The sequence below is a fragment of the Pseudonaja textilis genome, chromosome 1 (assembly GCF_049901715.1).
Source record: "Pseudonaja textilis isolate UNSWEBS1 chromosome 1, rPseTex1.2, whole genome shotgun sequence".
NCBI classification, from domain to species: domain Eukaryota; kingdom Metazoa; phylum Chordata; class Lepidosauria; order Squamata; family Elapidae; genus Pseudonaja; species Pseudonaja textilis.
Window position 1 is genome coordinate 309,963,125 of NC_141990.1, and position 16,915 is coordinate 309,980,039.

The 16,915-nt window shown below is 39.8% G+C and overlaps 1 protein-coding gene across 10 annotated transcripts in view; it reads left to right on the forward strand.

Moving 5' to 3' along the window:
- TRIM9 (tripartite motif containing 9) overlaps nucleotides 1–16,915 on the forward strand; it is a 68,817-nt gene that overhangs the window by 40,275 nt on the left and 11,627 nt on the right. For 2 of the 10 annotated variants that reach the window (XM_087922455.1, XM_087922452.1), the window contains exons 5-10: nucleotides 1,175–1,328; nucleotides 3,407–3,564; nucleotides 3,945–4,083; nucleotides 7,412–7,600; nucleotides 13,834–13,869; nucleotides 15,186–15,209. In XM_087922455.1, coding sequence (XP_087778581.1) covers nucleotides 1,175–1,328; nucleotides 3,407–3,564; nucleotides 3,945–4,083; nucleotides 7,412–7,600; nucleotides 13,834–13,869; nucleotides 15,186–15,209 — 700 coding nt within the window. The remainder of the gene's footprint in view (nucleotides 1–1,174; nucleotides 1,329–3,406; nucleotides 3,565–3,944; nucleotides 4,084–7,411; nucleotides 7,601–13,833; nucleotides 13,870–15,185; nucleotides 15,210–16,915) is intronic. The other 8 variants (XM_087922453.1, XM_087922454.1, XM_087922458.1 and 5 more) reach the window with 8 other exon arrangements.

A 16,915-nucleotide genomic window follows, 5' to 3' on the forward strand; every position in this document is an offset into this window, starting at 1 on the left:
AGGTTCTTAAAGTTTAATCCCTTTTAGTGAAATTAATATTTCCCCCAGTGAGTTAACATGATCCCCAAAAATATTGGAATTGTTAGGTTTTACATTAATTTCATATATGAACAACGACACCATGTATGCCTTTGTCATCAGTGTCACTTTCCAATACATAAAACCACATATTATGTAGAACAGGGGTGTCAAACTCAAGGCCCAGGGGCTAGATCTGGCCTGCGGGGTACTTAGAATGGCCCATGGAGCCACGCTGCAAACAGCAAAGGACTGGCCCCTGTGCTTCTACCATCAAAAACAGAGCTCGGGAGGGCCAGATGCAGGTGGCTGTCATAGCCAAAATGGAGGTTGGGAGCCCATTTTCACTGGCAGAACTCTTGGGCCACCACAGGCGCCCCCAACACAAATGACATCAGGCTGGCCATGCCCACCCCGGCCACACCCACCCTGGCCCCCCAAGATCAAACATAACCCTGATGTGGCTCTCAATGAAATCGAGTTTGACATCCCTGATGTAGAATGTAATCAGCTTCAATAATGTCTGACCCATCATAGGTCAGTTATCAGGGGATAATGGGAATTGTAATGCATTGTTTCCCCTTAAGGCAGGGGTGTCAAACTCACATTGTCATGGTGGCATCATGCAACATATCAGGACTTTCCTTCCCATTGCTATACTGGGCATGGCCAGCACGTGAAGCATCTGCTCCTTGGGCCAAGAGTTTGAGAGACCAGCCTTAGAGGGAAAAGCAACACTCATATTTATTTGTTCCATTAATAGGGGCACCTAACTGAGTATTCAAATTCTCCATTTAGGCTTAGGTGCAATCAAGAACATACTGAGATTCAAAATGGGCTTTGCATTATCTAGTGAGGTTTATGAGCCATGGTGGTGCCGTGGTTAGGATGCATTATTGCAGGCTAACTCATTGCTCGCTGCCAGGAGTTCAATTTTGACCAGTTCAAGGTTGACTCAGCCTTCCATCCTTCTGAGGTTGGTAAAATGAGGACCCAGATTGTTGGGAGCAATATGTTGACTCTGCTTAGAGAGGTCTGTAAAGCACTATGAAGCAATATATAAATCTAAGTCTTATTGCTATTATCCTCCCAAGCTATTCTTCTCACAGAGATCTATGTATAATCATATTGATTCTTGGATTTTGCTTCTCAACAGATTTCTGATGCACTGATACGAAGGGTGCACCTGACTGAGGATCAGTGGGGGAAAGGGACACTCTCTCCAAGGATGACCACAGATTTCGACCTCAACCTTGATAGTGCCCCTTTGTTGCAGTCCATTCACCAACTTGACTTCATGCAAATGAAATGTAAATGTATTTATCTGTGTGCTTTCAAAATGGCAATTGACTTAAAGTACTACCCAAAGCTATCTTAAATATCCATATAATTAAATATATATTAAAATAATGAAGGTTCTACAGATTTAAATAGAGTGAAAAGGAGAAAGAATTATGTCTTAGTCTCACACGTTCTTGGCCTCATCCCATCTGTCTAATCTGGATTCCAAATCCAATGTTTGTCTATCAGTATCCTTCATTCCATTCTCAGAAGGAAATTAGGCAGGCCCTGGGCTACCAGAAACACAATGGAGGATGTATGGCCAATAGATGTGAATTTTTTCTGCTTTACATAACTATAATTATATAAACTATATACATATTACATACCTGTAATATTATGTAAATATTACATATTTAGATAATATGTAATGTGTGGGGTGGGATGGGATGGAGTTGCATCAGTCCTAATTCCTGGCAATTAGACAGGCAAGTCTACCTAGAACTTCTTTCTAGGTAGACATTTTGGAAATTATTCACCACTGCCTTTTTCCTATGATCAAAGTGACTTGAGAGAGGGCTAGAACTCAGGTCTTCTTACTTCTAATCCAATGGCTTAACCACTAGATCAAACAATTTCTGTAATATATGAATAGGATTTATGTATTAGATACATCAAGTCCTCAACAGGACTTGAGGAATGTTTCTCCTTCTAGGATCCAGCTGTGGATGGTCAGAATAAAATAATTGAGTCTAACCGTCCACAGCTGAGACATCCTATTGAGTAAAGGAGTCCAGAGCCCATCCTATGTGGGATTTTGGTTTTTACTTACTTGAGATGAGTGAAGCCAAACTAGTGGCTTACGTATCTTATTTTGGAAACCAATAAGAGACTTCATCATCATTTGAGATCTGCTCTCTTGCTTTCATAGATAATTAATAAAATACATAAATAATTTGGGATTTGCTACTGAATTTTAATGGTAGAATTTTTGGAGAGGTTGGGAACTTTCATTCAAAGTAAAATTGATTACCTCTGAAACTTATTTCCCTTTTGTAACTGATCTTCAAATAAGATTGCAATGGAGTGGCAACATCTTTAAAAGGAAACAGCCCTAGTCTCACCTAACCTCAGGTTTCCCATGGCAGTCTCCTTTTTGAATATTAATCAGGCCTGCCTTGAGGTTTTTCATCCATTAAGAAACCATTGAGAACAATTCTGAAAGCTCGGAGTTTGGAGATTTTAACAGGATGTGCTTGCTCCTATGGCTTAATTGTAGTCAACACTCAGTAACCTAGGAAGTGTCACATTCATTAAAAATAATTTCAGTTTTTCACAATACTAAATGCACATATTTTTCTTCCAAGCTTCTTTCTTACACTGTTGGACATACAAAGTTTTTACCACTCTGAATTCCATTTTTTTCTGATAAAGAAAAAAGAGGAAATATATTACTGGGAATTGTTTATTTGCCAATTCATGTTTCTGCATCCATATCCTCAATCACATTCTTTCTTTGATCTGATTCTTCTTGGGCTGCCTTTGTACCAGAACACAATGAATCACAATAGGCATGGTTGACAAGTAAAGAAAAAATTGAAAGCTTCTCTTCAAATATGGTTTGAATCAACAATCTAACAGTAAAAAATTATCTAAAAAAGAAAAGTAGGTTTTAACTGGTTTTCTCAGAATCAACAAACAGGTTTCACAAACTTTCTGAGACTGTTAATTTCTAGATTTGCTCTCAGATTAAAACATTTTAGCTGAGTTGGTGTATGAACCCAAATTATTTAGTTCACAACTTGCTGGCTCGTGGAAGTTAGCCTCTTTCTAAACTTCCAAGAGAGGCTTCAGAATGAGATTATTTCATGATGTAGCCTTGTTTAATAAAGGCATTCCAAAATATGATACATAGGCAGAGTTTTGCAGCAACACAGAACATCTATTGATGTTCTCCAGAGGATGTATTCTCATTGCATACCTTTGCTATTGAGTGAAATATTCTCCAGGACCAATATCCAGGACCAAGCTAACTCTTGCAGAATCCAGGCCGCAGTTTACATCTTGGCTGGAGGTAGAAGTCGGGGTTACACTAATTTCTGTTTAGCTTCCTCCCCAGTGCCAGCCCCACCAATCCTTCAACTGGAAGAATGTTGTACCCATAACAACAGTGCCACATTGTCATGGAAGCAGCCACCTCTGTCCACAGTGCAGGTGGAAGGATACATCTTGGAACTGGATGATGGGAATGGTGGTCAGTTCAGGGTAAGCAATTAATAAAGAAAAGTGAGGTGAGTGTGGAAAGGAATTTGGCTACTTGATGAACAAACCCAATTGAACTATGTTTGAGCAGGAGCTCCAAGTGTCACCCTTTTTCCTGGAAAAATTAGGTCACTCTGATACAGAAATCTAATCCAGCCTTCTGCTCACAATTGTACAGTACTCTAGCGTTCAGAGAGATAGCAGGCCTTAGGGAAGGCTAGTTTTATCCCTTATATTTCCAAATTTAAGAATGACATGTTGGGAAACATGAGAACACCTGCTGCTGTCTGGAAGAATTACTACCAGACAGAGAAATCAGAACTTGACAAATTGGAAAAGAAGTAATTCCCATTACAAGGCAATTTTGTGTGTTTCATGTTTAGGAGGTTTACGTTGGGAAGGAGACAATGTGCACTGTGGATGGTCTGCACTTCAACAGCACCTACAGTGCTCGGGTAAAGGCCTTCAACAAGACAGGGGTCAGCCCCTACAGCAAGACATTGGTCCTGCAGACTTCAGAGGGTAAGTTCTGATTGGAAGGTTTTTCAACAGAAGAGAATATATGTAGCTCAGGGTTGGATGGTTGAATCTTTGGTGCTCTCTGAGCTTGGTTGTTTGCTTGCAGATGTTTCATTACCCAATTAGGTGACATCGACAGTTGCAGGTGTGTGGGGTTTTTTTTTTTTTTTTGAAAGAATCTCAGCACTGCTTGTTTGAATCATATTCTTATTCTATTTGCCAAGTCAGAGTCTCATTTCCTCAACCCCAAAAGTAACAGAGAGAAAAAATGAAAGTTGGTCAAGGGATACTTTTTTGTTTATTTTTAAATTGCAAAAGAAGGGAGTGCATGAATTGGATATGCCAAAATTCATAGAGGGTTTGTGTCTGTATGTGTGCTTGTTTTAATTCTTGGACTTCTTGTTAGCTTCTCCCTGGCCTCTTTTGGACCTTGGCAACTTCTTGTGCCTTAGTTTCCATTTACATAATAATAATTCAGTTAATTGCTTGGTATTTGAATTATAAACCTATTGTGTAAGCTAGCCAGTCCTCTTCAGTGGGTATCTATAACAAATTAATAAAGTAAATGAATATGTTAAATATACGGTATTCTATGTTAAGAACTCATCAGCTGAAGTATTTCAGTATTGTGTGAAGCAGATTATTATCTTTGCCTTCTATTGTTTAGCCATGCAATCGTTTCTATTTAATTACTTAGGAGACATTCCCAAATGTGAATTGTTAAAATATAAAATACTTTAAGGGTTACTCTTTATTAAAACTAAACTTCATTTATATCTGTTCTAAATACAGTATTTACAACTTTGAAAAGATATTTTCCCATTTTCTTCCAGAATAGGATTAAGTCTTATTCTGTAAACCATGTACAGTCTTTCCACATTAGAAGATTTATTTCTCATGTCAAGTCTGGTACTTGCTTTTCTAAAGATGAAGGACACGGTGCATCAATTATATGTCAATATTATGTCTGTCGTATGCTCCATTATTGCTCCATTTTCCCAGTTGTTGATAGCACTAATATGTGGATTTTGCTCCCCTACACTGTTCTAGTTTGGCTATAAATCAATATAAAATCTATTTTGAAATAGACAGGGCCAGTGGTTTAAAAACAGATAAGATGAAGCTGGTAGTATCAGCTATTTCAGGACCTCAGACAGCTCCATGTCTTGTAGACATTGCTCCAGTAGTGCTGTTTGTGAACTAATACTAAATAACTGCTACAATCCTTCAAGTAAAGTGGTGAATAATTTACACAAGGGAGGGCTGTGACATGTAGGCATGAACAATAAATGATTGCCAATGTGGCCACTTGTCTTTAGGTCTCGGCTTTTGTAGTGATTCAAACTTCTTACAGAAAAGTTTGTGATTTCCTGATAATTTGATTTTTTTTTTCCTTTCTGACCTGGGAGATTGAGAAGGGTATCAGAATAGAAATGTCAACCTGCAGCTATCAATAAACCAAACATGTGGAAACTCCTGACAATGAAAGCTGAGCATAAGATTAGATAGTATCTATCGCAAAACTGGATTTTTTTTTCCCCTATTCAATTGTGCCAAGTTATTGGACACTTCTCACTGTTTCCTTCCTAGGGTTGAGAGAAAGTGCCTAGCCCAAGATTACCCAGCTGTCTGGATGTTCATTGTGAGACGAGCTTACTGTCTTCCAGTTTCTAGCCTGATGCCTTAACCATTACACCAAACTGGTTTCTCCTGGAAATTATAACTCTGGGAAATTTTATGTGGACTCTAGGAAGCATGCTCATTTTGATCAAGGAAAGAGGGATAACTGGACAAGAAATTCAAGTATTCAAGCAACATCTACCCTCAGAATTTAGAGAGGCCATTTGGATATAACTGGAGAAGGCCAATCAAGTAAAGAGCGTCTTTTCCTGAATTGTAGTTTATGAAATTTTCATGGAGCAAAGACTCAGAATGAAACTCAAACTAAAATTTCATTTAGTTGAAATATAGACCTTTAAACAACTAGGTTTGGTCATCAGTCCACTATTGAAAAATGCAATGTTCTCCTCCTGGTTTACAAATCCATTGCTGTTGTATTTACAATGTAAACTTGTGTTTAAAATGCATGTTGTGGGCACTGACTGGGCATTGCGTGCTAAGTGATTGGTGCCTGTATTACAGTCCTTCACTCTACCATCCTCTGCCCTGGTGTAAGGGATCCTGGGACACCTATTTCAGATTATGTTGCACAGAAATTATGTACAGAACATTGATCTGCTTTGTTGGACTGACCTGATCCTACCCTGTACATCTAAAGAATCATTCTTCATACTGCTACAGTTGCTATTATGAGATGTATTGGCTTGGTTAGGACATAGCACCAAGCCTTAATTTTTTTGATATGGTGTGTTGTGTGAATCTAGCCATTTTAGCTTGTTGAATATACTATGCTTAAAGCAAACCATGGCTTCATGTGAATCCAGATGTTCAACGATTGTGGAGGACTCTTCCCTATCTTTAATATGTTAGTTGCAATAACAGAAGCTTCTTATAGTTCTTTCTAAAGAGATGTGGTAAATGAGTATTGAACAACTTTTGGATAAAAAAGAAATGGAAATTCCCCAAGTAGGCTTTCTTTTTTAAACATAGAAATAGCAGGAACTGGAAAACACACTAGAGATTTGTGTGGAAAGTAGTGGGAGAAACCTCAATGTGCTAGTTAACTTTCCTACCTCTTCTGCAATGTTTTAATATTGGCAGCCCTCGATTTACAATGTAGTTTCACTTGAAACTACACCAGCACTGGAAAAAGTGACTTATGGCCACTCATCACCCTTAGGACCATTACAGCATCCTCATGGTCATGTGATCAAAGTTTGGGTGCTTGGCAGTTGGCATTTATTTATGATGGTAATAGCATCCTGGTCATGTGATCACCATTTCTGACCTTCCCAGGCAGCTTCCGACAAATCAACGGGAAAGCTGGATTTATTTAATGTTCGCATGATTTACTTAACAACTTCAATGATTTGCTTAACAACAATAGCCCCCCAAAAAGGCTTAACAATGGAAATTCTTGTTCCAATTGCGATCATAAGTTGAGAATTACCTCTACATCCAGGTTAATGTGGGCAAAGGAGTTCTCCTCCTCTTCCGCAGCTGCTCTGTAAGTACTCACTGGGGAGTTGACATTTCATATTTTTTTTTGTCCTAGAATTGTGATCTTATTATTTAGAACCGCATTCCCTCCTATCCCACTGCATTGACGCCAATGGCAGTTATGGTAGCTTGTTGGAAGTAGGTCTATGTAAATAGCATACAGTTTCTCAACAGAGTTCTGACCTTGAGTTTGCCTTGATCTTACATTTAGACTCTGAACCTGAGGAGCAGGCCCTGACATTCCCAGTGCCTTTGGAAAGGCTGCCGCTGCGTAGATCAAGTCCTTTCTCTTCCACCCTTAACCTGCAAAACAGCTTTCCGGGGAGATCCTACTTTGAGCTAAGATCCTCGTCCCACCAAATGAGTTTGCACTCCTCTTTACAATCTCTGAATTCGGCCGGTGGGTGAGCCGAGCACGCTTAGCATTGCCTCTTGAGCTGCGCTTCTGGGCATTTTTTTTTTTTGTTTGTTTCAGGGTGTGCTTCTTGTTTTGTTGCTATTTTGCTTTCGCTTTCCGTTTTGGATTTTTTTTTTTTTTTGAGGGAATCCCCTCTTCCTGCCCCCATCCTGCCCATGACATCCGTATGAAATGGGACCAAGTGTTCTATGTTGTTGGTGGCCGGCTGCTTTCCACCTGTGAAGAAGACTGATGGTGTAGATGTGTGACATGTTTGTCTCTCTGTGACAAGGTTGTGGTACATTGAAATGCACTAGTGAGCAAGCAAGAAAACCTCTCAGAACTAGTGAAGGAGCTGCTTCTGTCAGGCTGGCTGTAGTAGGCATGGGTCCCTAGTTCACCATTTGCCTTCCATAGAATAAAGAAACTCCATTTTGCCATCCCTTTTTCCATATCCATATACGTACACATGTGCATATGCAAATTGGCCAGGTGCAAATTACATTTAGAATATATATTGATTCCAAAATGTAAATTAGGCAACTTTGATGGTGGCCAAAAATGTTCCAGATTTCTATTTTGTAGCCCCAGAGTTAGTCCGGGGGGGGGGAACGACTGCTGGGGGTTGGTGGGGTTTTGGGAAGACCCCTAGCTAAGATTCTGTGCAGTTTGGAGAACCCCCAAATCCCACTCCTGGCTGGCCCGGCCCACTCCACCCCTCCCAGGAATCCCCATGTGGCCCATTTTGGATGTAGGTACATGCAGGGCGCTCATGGAGGCTCGGGGAGGGTGAAAAATGGATCTCCCAGAAGTTCAGGAAGGCCAGAAACAGGGTCGTTTCTGGCTTCCAGAGAGCCTCCGGAGCCCAGGGAGGCCATTTTCTCCCTCTCTGAGGCTTGAGAAAAGCCTCAGGAGCCTGGGGAGGGCAAAAACATCCCCCGCCATGGTGCAGGAGGCCAACTAGGCCACGCCCACCATGGCCATGCCCACCCAGCAATCGGGCAGAGAACCCCTTGCTAAAACTTTTGAAGCCCACCTCTGAGTTAATCTAATAAATATTTTAATCTAATAGGGATTTTAGCATTATAGATAACCTTGCTTTGTCTTACTGTGTGGCTTAATTATACTAATGGGTTTAAAGATAAGATTTGAGATAAGATGATACCAGATTTATCATTATTGATACCATACAATGATTATTCATTATTAAGACATTTATTGTAAGGCACGTGGATATAGGGACCGAGTTGTTCCGTTTTCCCTCTTTCTGTAGATATTGATATACCTTATCTATGGAACATATTTGAGAAGGCTGCCTTAGGGAAAACTTTACAAGAAGGGCAAGACTTGTTAAATTAGCCTTGCTACTACAACCACCATAAGAATCTGGAGTAGAACAAAGATGTGGCTTCTATGTCTCCTTGGTTTCCCCCAACACACATACCCTTAAAAAGGTCAATGAGAATCATTTGTTGTTACAGCTGACATGCAGTCTAGTGGTTAGGTTATTTATCTGCACAGACCTGATTCTCAAATTATTTTTATGAGTGCAAGGTTTCATGGGAAGATAGTTTTGGTAGAACTGCATTTGCTGAGTGCTGGGATAACCTGTCTTGATACATTCCCCAAAGTACATGTACAAACATTTTTTTAAGAACTATTTTGGCTAAATGCTTAGAGTATGTTTTTTCTCTCTTCTATAAATAGTTGGGGTTGCTAATACAGTACTTTTGGAGAGACCAGAAGATAAAATCCAATGAGATCAAGTATAGCCCACTTTTTATTGGTTAAATTCTGCTGGATTTCATTGTATCCAAAATAGTGCTGTGCACTGGAATGCAGATACATATGGGTTTGTTACTCATACAATTATTAAGTGTTTAGTTATTCAGAAATTCATTCAAATCTTCTTTGAATCTATAAAAGGCTCTTAGAGCCAAGCACAATGTAAGCTTGGAAGGAAGAATTCACTTTATGTTCTTACCAAGGGGAAAAACTCCCTTTCTCTATTGCAATGGTTCCCCATAAGTAGTTCCCTGAACGATCCTGCTAGCACTTTTAAAAATATGCATGTTAAATGTAAACCTGAATTAAATCAAAAACATAGTTTCATCATCAATATCCCCATTTTACATATGAGTAACTAAAAGTCATTTGAAGAAGACACCCAGCATGTTCAGGAATAAGCCAGGTTCTTACCAATGGATTATTATTACAACTTTATTTTATTTATTTATCACATTTCTACATCACCCATCTCACCTAAGTGACTCACAGGTGTAGTAATAAACATGTAATAATAACTGCTAAGCAATAATACTATACTAGTAAATGGAAATTATGGTTTACATTTAATGTGTTGTATGAAATAAGTCCATTGTAATTTTTTCAATTACTTATGGCTTTGCAATTCATGGCAACAACCACAAAATGCTGGAGCAGAACTTTCTCCAAGATATGCCAGCTTCCCACTGGCCTTGCAGAGACATTCAGGAAAACAAGTCCCAAACACTCTGATTAAGGGGTGATAAATATAGGTGATTGCCTGGAAAGGGAAGTTTAGCTGCCTTTAAAATTTTCCATGTGACAAACTGAAGGAACAGAGATTGTTTGCATCAGTGAACTTTCAGTCAGGATATTTTTGAACATGATTTTAATGTCCTTCAGGAAGGCTATTAGACTTGCGTTTTGAAATAAATTAATTGACTGGTCAGAAAGTATGAAGAACATTTGAGGCACCTTCTTCTACTTCATCCAGTTACTCTCTGCCATATTGTTCTTGTCAATTTCACCCCAGTTCTTTTTACATGGCCCCCTTTATACATAATACAGAATAACAGAGTTGGAAGGGACCTTCTAGTCCAACAACCTGCTTAGGCAGGAAACCCTATACCATTTCAGACAAATGGTTGTCTGATCTCTTCTTAAAAACTTCCAGTGTTGGAGCATCCACAACTTCTGGAGGCAAGTTGTTCCACTGATTAATTGTTTTAACTGTCAGGAAATTTCTCCTTAGTTCTAGGTTGCTTCTCTTCTTGATTGGATTCCATCTTTTGCTTCTTGTCCTCCCTCTTCTTTGTGGCAACCCCTGAGACATTGGAACACGGCTATTGTGTCACCCAGTCCTTCTTTACATTAAACTGTATACCAGGTGTTAATTGCAAGATGTTGATAAAGTTGAGGTTGCTGTCACATACTTATCCCAAATTGGTATATATTTAAAGGAGATATCAAGGTTGGCAGTGAATGGCCATTGTTCAGCCAACAAGACTAAGCAATTTTCCATAGACTAGGCAAAGTACTGCAATAAAAAGAGATAAAAATATAGTGGTGCAAAAACTCTTCTCAGTAGAGCTAGAAGAAAACCTACAATGCATTCATTGGGCCCAAACCAGCAGAAGTCATCCCTCTTTCCCAGACGTTCTGTGCCGGGGGTGTCAAACGCACATTGTCACAGTGGCATCACATGACGTATTGGGACTTTCCCCTCCTTCGCTAAACCAGCCATGGGTGTGGCCAGCACGTGACACATCCAAGCCATCACCTGGGAGTTTGACAGCCCTGTTCTATGCAACACAGTATTAACACCGTTTTTAAAAAAATACAGATCTAAAAACCAGTAAACCTGTGTTTAAATACAGGCCCATTAAAAGCACAAACCCATGTATTCCGAAGTGTCAGTTGGACATTTTTAGAAAGATACCTCTGTGGAAGCAAGATCTCCAGGATCCGCTCCAGTCCAGATCTAAGTTGGCCATGAAAGGCAATATGCCCCACATCTGGAGAAACCTAAAATGGCCAATGCGAACTGGGCACATCCCACTCTATGTCTGGGTCATCAACCATATTCTTGAGGAATTGCTGTATATCAAGAGTCTTCAAACTTGGCAAGTTTAAGGCTTGTGAACTTCAACTCCCAGAATTAAGAATTGAGCTAACATGATTGGAGGAGGAATTCTGGGAGTTGAAATCCACAAGTCTTAAAGTTTTCAAGTTTGAAGACCCTGCTGTATATCATGTCCAGAGCAAAAAAAAAGGTGTCTGGAAAAGTGGGAAAGCATAATTTTAAACTGGAAATGATACGAAAGCAGCCTAATCAGAATATGTTCTTTAAAAATACATAGGAATCATACTGTAATGCCAAATCCTGTCATTTTTTTAATCTTTAGCAAGGGGATACCCAAGAAGGAATTCTAGATATTGGCTCTGTGCATTATTGGATTTTCCCAGAGGTCTTTAATCTTTTAAGTCAACAGTCACATTTGGAATGTTCAGAATATATTGCAGGGTCTACAACAGTTCTGGCGAGGTGGAGGGTTCTTTCAACACTAAATGACTGTTGCAATGTGTGGGACCAGTCATAAAACATGAAAGGCAGGTAGGACAGGAAATCTGGTGGGCCCTAAGGAAAGAGTGTGTGGACAAACTGGATCCACAGTCATACTATTGAAGTTCCCAAGATTATATGGAGCCATCTTATCTTAATGTATGCACTGAGACTTCAGCAAAGTTGAGGTCTCTCTCTAGTTGTGATTAGCTCTACACAATAGCCAGCGTCTTTGCTTTGCTTTTCCTTTCCGTTTTGGATTATCCTGCATCACTAGCTTACCCCAATGTCCTTCCTGACATTGTCATAAATCAGAGGCCTCCAAACTTGGCAACTTTAAGACTTGTGGACTTCAACTCAGCATAGCTGGCGGAGATATTCTGGGTGTTGAAGTCCACAAGTCTTAAAGGTGCCAAATTTGGAGACCCCTGTCATAAATGAAGGAACATAGCTCTGACACCTCTGTGCTTTCAGAAGAGGAACGGTGCAGCATTTCAGTTGCTGGCCTACACCAGGGGCCACCCTCTGGCCTTTGTTATCTTTGTTATATTGTTTCCCCATTGTGCTTTTATGGGTTTTGCATCCCATTGCCTTGGCTTTCAACATTTTCATACTTGAATGTTTTGATCTCTCGTCCGGTGTACTAAGCGTTAATGATTCTTTCTGTTTCCCTGTATGTGGAATTTATATATTTTGCAGGAGTCTAATATTAATGCGGGCACAAAGTTTGGAGGAGATGGGGTTGGAGGGCCTCATTCCCAAATTGAGAATATGTGCTTCTCTTTGTGCTATTTATGGAGGAAATGTACTGTATAATATATGAGTTCACAATTTTCCAAGCTGGTAAAGATTCATAATCGTTTAAAAGTCCTTATGGGATCCTTATAAACAGGGTTGTGTTGCATTTTCCATATTCATGTGCAAAATTCTACCACCACATTTCTAAGCACATATTTATGCAAACTAAATTATGCATACAATTGCCTACTTCTGCATACATTATTGTTTTCAAGTCTAGATGCTCAGGGGGAAAGGGTGATAGAGAAAAAGGTGAAACTCTTTCTAATTCTGCTTTCATTGGAAAAGAAAATTAATGGGGGAGGGGGAGGAAGAGGAGGAAATAAAAGCAGAAATTTCCAATGCAGGTATGTTGAATTCCATACTGTTTCCATATTGCAGCTCATTCCATCAGTTCAGCATCTCATTCCATCACAGGGACATGCCAGATGTTTAGGGAAGCCTTACAAGCAAAGCTTCAGCCATTGGTCATTCTCATTTTCTAGCAACTGATATTTTGGGGTACACTGCCATTGAATGTGGAAATTTCATTTTACATGGCTGAGACTTTCCACTGATGCACTCCATCTTCACTGAACTAAGGAAGCACAATGTGAAGAACAATTGTCTCAGTTTGCTCTGACTCTGCTGCCACTTAGATCCAAAGGCCAACTGGGAATTCTGGATGTCCAAGTTCACATGCGTCATCCATAGGCCAACTCCTATGGAAAACAGAGACAGCTCTGTTTTTACATCCGGTCATCTTCAGCCTTTAGAGTAAACCTGGCAGTTTGCTTGTACAAGAAGTCCCAGGGTTAAGAATGCCCTATTTCAAGGAAGACCCATAGTTAAGAATGGAGCCTATTGTAGCAAAACTAGAGTTAAATACCCAGTGATTCAAGTTAAATACAGGGTGGTTAAAGTTCATTACACAATATTATTTTACACAGTATTAAAAAAAAAATGTTGTTCTGGCTTATATACACCTTTAACATAAGGACAGGCCTCGGGAATGGAACCTGTCCTTAAATTGGGGCTGCCTGTATACCTGATAAACGCAAGCACCCACTGTTGCTTGCATCTGGTTGCAATTTCTTGGTATCAGTGTGTGAAATGTAGTATCTCTTTATAGGTTTTGAGGCTCAGTCAGGACCTTTCTCCCAATTAGGCAAGTATATTTGTTCCACTTCAGTGATGTGGCCTTTATTCTGGTCTTTTGTTTCTCCAACTTTCTTGTTTGTGCAAAGATCTACATTTAGTCTAAGACAATGTCTGTTCTGCTATAGTGTGTGACCATTCTGAGACAAGGGTGATACTGCAGAATATTCCATGATGGAGGGGCTTTCAAAATCAGGGAGACTTGGAAAATCACAAGGGTTAGTTTGTTGAAGAGAGAACAGGCAACAGGCTCCAATTGATACACAACTTAATTAATATTCCCCCTCATTCATTTCAGTGGTCAAAACATCATGCATGCTTCCTCCATACATTCTACATACATTCCTACATTCTCCTATAATATACTAATAGGTTCCTGAATCCTCTTTTGGTGTAAGGGCCTCCCGGGAAGACAGGATTTAGATCCCTACAGATTTGAGGTTTTTCTACTGATTAGGTCATCTAACTGGGATATTCAAAATAGTAGCCCAGAGTGGAAAGCACCAATCCAAGCACACGGGTAGAGGGCTGTGGAATTCTACAGTGAAAATCCTACACAATTAGGAAGCAAAACAAGCTTCCAATGCAAGCATAGGCAAGGGTATTCCAAGTCTATGAGATGCATTCTGCGAAATGCATCTATTTCATATTTAGTTTTCAGACTGGAAGTTCATGCAGGGCTGGGGAAAATTTGTGATCAGCTGCAACAAGCCAAGAAAAACAATAAAATCTCAAGCCTCAAAAAGTCCGTGGCTTGCCACCAACATCTAATAACTCAAGGTTCTTTTTTGACACGTGACTCCATTTTTAGCCAATGAACATGGCTACAAATGGTGGGCTTTTACTCACTATTGACTCAGAAGGCAGCCCAGAAGGCGTGACTGGGTTATTAAACCAAATTCCATGAACTTGGATTCAGCTATTGCAATAGAGAAATTGAGGCCTGAATATTCTTTTTATTAAACCATATGGAAACTGAGGAATGTTCAATTTCCATTTGGTTCTGAAAGAGTTTTTTGCAAGGCAGGTGATCCCCCCCAAAAAGAAACCATCCTGATTTAAGTTGATTTGCTCATACCTTTCCCTTCCCATCTGTACAGCTATGTAGTCTTCATTGTTTCTTTTGTATAATTACATAGGGGTTTTTTGTTATCACCCAACTGATGGAACAGCTCTGGAAGCAGGGCTAAGTAAGAGAGAAATGATGCAGTTAACCTCCATGTGTGAATATTGTAAAGATCGTAACTGGAAGTTTAATTTGTGTATAATTGCAAATTTTACTTATTGCTTATTCTCCTTCATGCATTCCACTTGGAATGACAACAGTTGATATTAAAAAAATGGTAGCAGGTATGAGTTATCTTGGGTGCATGGGGAACATGTGTGTGTGTGTGTAGGCAAATTGCACTAATTGGCATCGACTGGATATGTATGTTTATTTTACACATTTGTGGCATGATGTCAAAAATTATGTTCCTCTTGTGTTGTGGTATCTTTTCAACTATACAGGTGGGTTGTGCTAGATAGCTACATAAAGTCAGGAAGGCAATTATAGGAGAAAGGTGGCCAGGTGTGTTAAAACCTCTCTTAAGAGCTACTATTTCTCCTTTGCATTTCACTCTGCAAACTGCCTTTCTCTGCCCTCTCATTTTGGGGTATATATCTCAATTCCAGCTCTGAAATGAAATAAGAGCTGTGGTGGCACAGTGGTTAGAGTGCAGTACTGCAGGCTACTTCTGCTGACTGCCGATTGCCAGCAGTTTGACAGTTCGAGTCTCACCAGGCTCAAGGTTGACTCTGCCTTTCATCCTTATGAGGTTGGTAAAATGAGGACCCAGATTGTTGGGGGTAATATGCTGACTCTGTAAACTGCTTAGGTAAGGCAGTAAGGCACTGTGAAGCAGCATATAAGACTAAGTGCCATTGCTATTTAATGGAGCCGCAGCATTACAATTGCTTGGAGTACCAAGTTCTGGCCCACTGGCTGACATTCATAAAATAAATATTCAGTAGCTGCAAATAAGGCAGTTTTATGGGATGATTCTACATAGTTTGAAGCGATAGAGAAATTGCTTTAGGATATGGCTTTTTCATTTCTGACATTCGCTTGGCTCCTCACCATCTGAAGTCTTGCCAGGTCTAAAATATTTATTTGTCTTTCCTGGTGCCACTTAGAAAAAGGTGTTTAAAATATCAGAACAGAATAACAGTCAATATTTTTGAGTTAAGTCTCAACCTTGAGTGAAATGGTGATTTTTGTGTGTGTGCTTTTGTTCATTTTCTCACAAAATGCATGAAAGGCTGGTTTTTGTTTTTGTTTTACTTTACAGAGCCTGATTTAACTTCTATATTTGCAATACAGTATACCCTTGTGTTTGTGACCCCTACTAAAACCATTGGCTGAATATTAGGCTAATGTAGTCCCAGTTTAACCGTGGGACCCATGTTAGAGAGGGTGTATTTGGGATGCATTTTAATCTAGATTCCTGCACTGAGCAAGGGATTGAACTCAGTGGCCTGAATGGCCTTTTCTAAGTCTAATATTCACAGATAGAATCCTACCAGGTTGATTACTATGCATGTTAGCTCCAGGCATGCTAGTTTTCTGATGCTGGAGGATATCCCTTCACATGGTGAATGTCGTACAACATGTGGCCACAGTCTTGGTCTTCCATTTCATTTCAGCTCATCCATTCACTAAGCCTTAGGCTTTTAAGCAGAGCTTTCTCTGAACAGACCACTGTTTCTCAATGTCAACAATTTTAAGGTGTGTGGACTTCAACTCCCAGAATTCCCCAACCAGCATCGCATAGCATAGCATGGCTGGCTGGGGAATTCTGGGAATTGAAATCTACACATCTTAAAAGTTTTCAAGGTTGAAAAACTTGAAAATTTTTCCAACCGTCTTGCTTTTTAAGCCAACTCGGTTTGCCTCTTGGGTGTGCTGCAGAAACATTCAGCAAAAACCTTTTGAGGGGTCTTTTACTGAATGCAGATCCAAATTCTTTCCCTGCATGGCAGCATGCAATGCTTTTTGCAGCAACTGTATGCCTCTA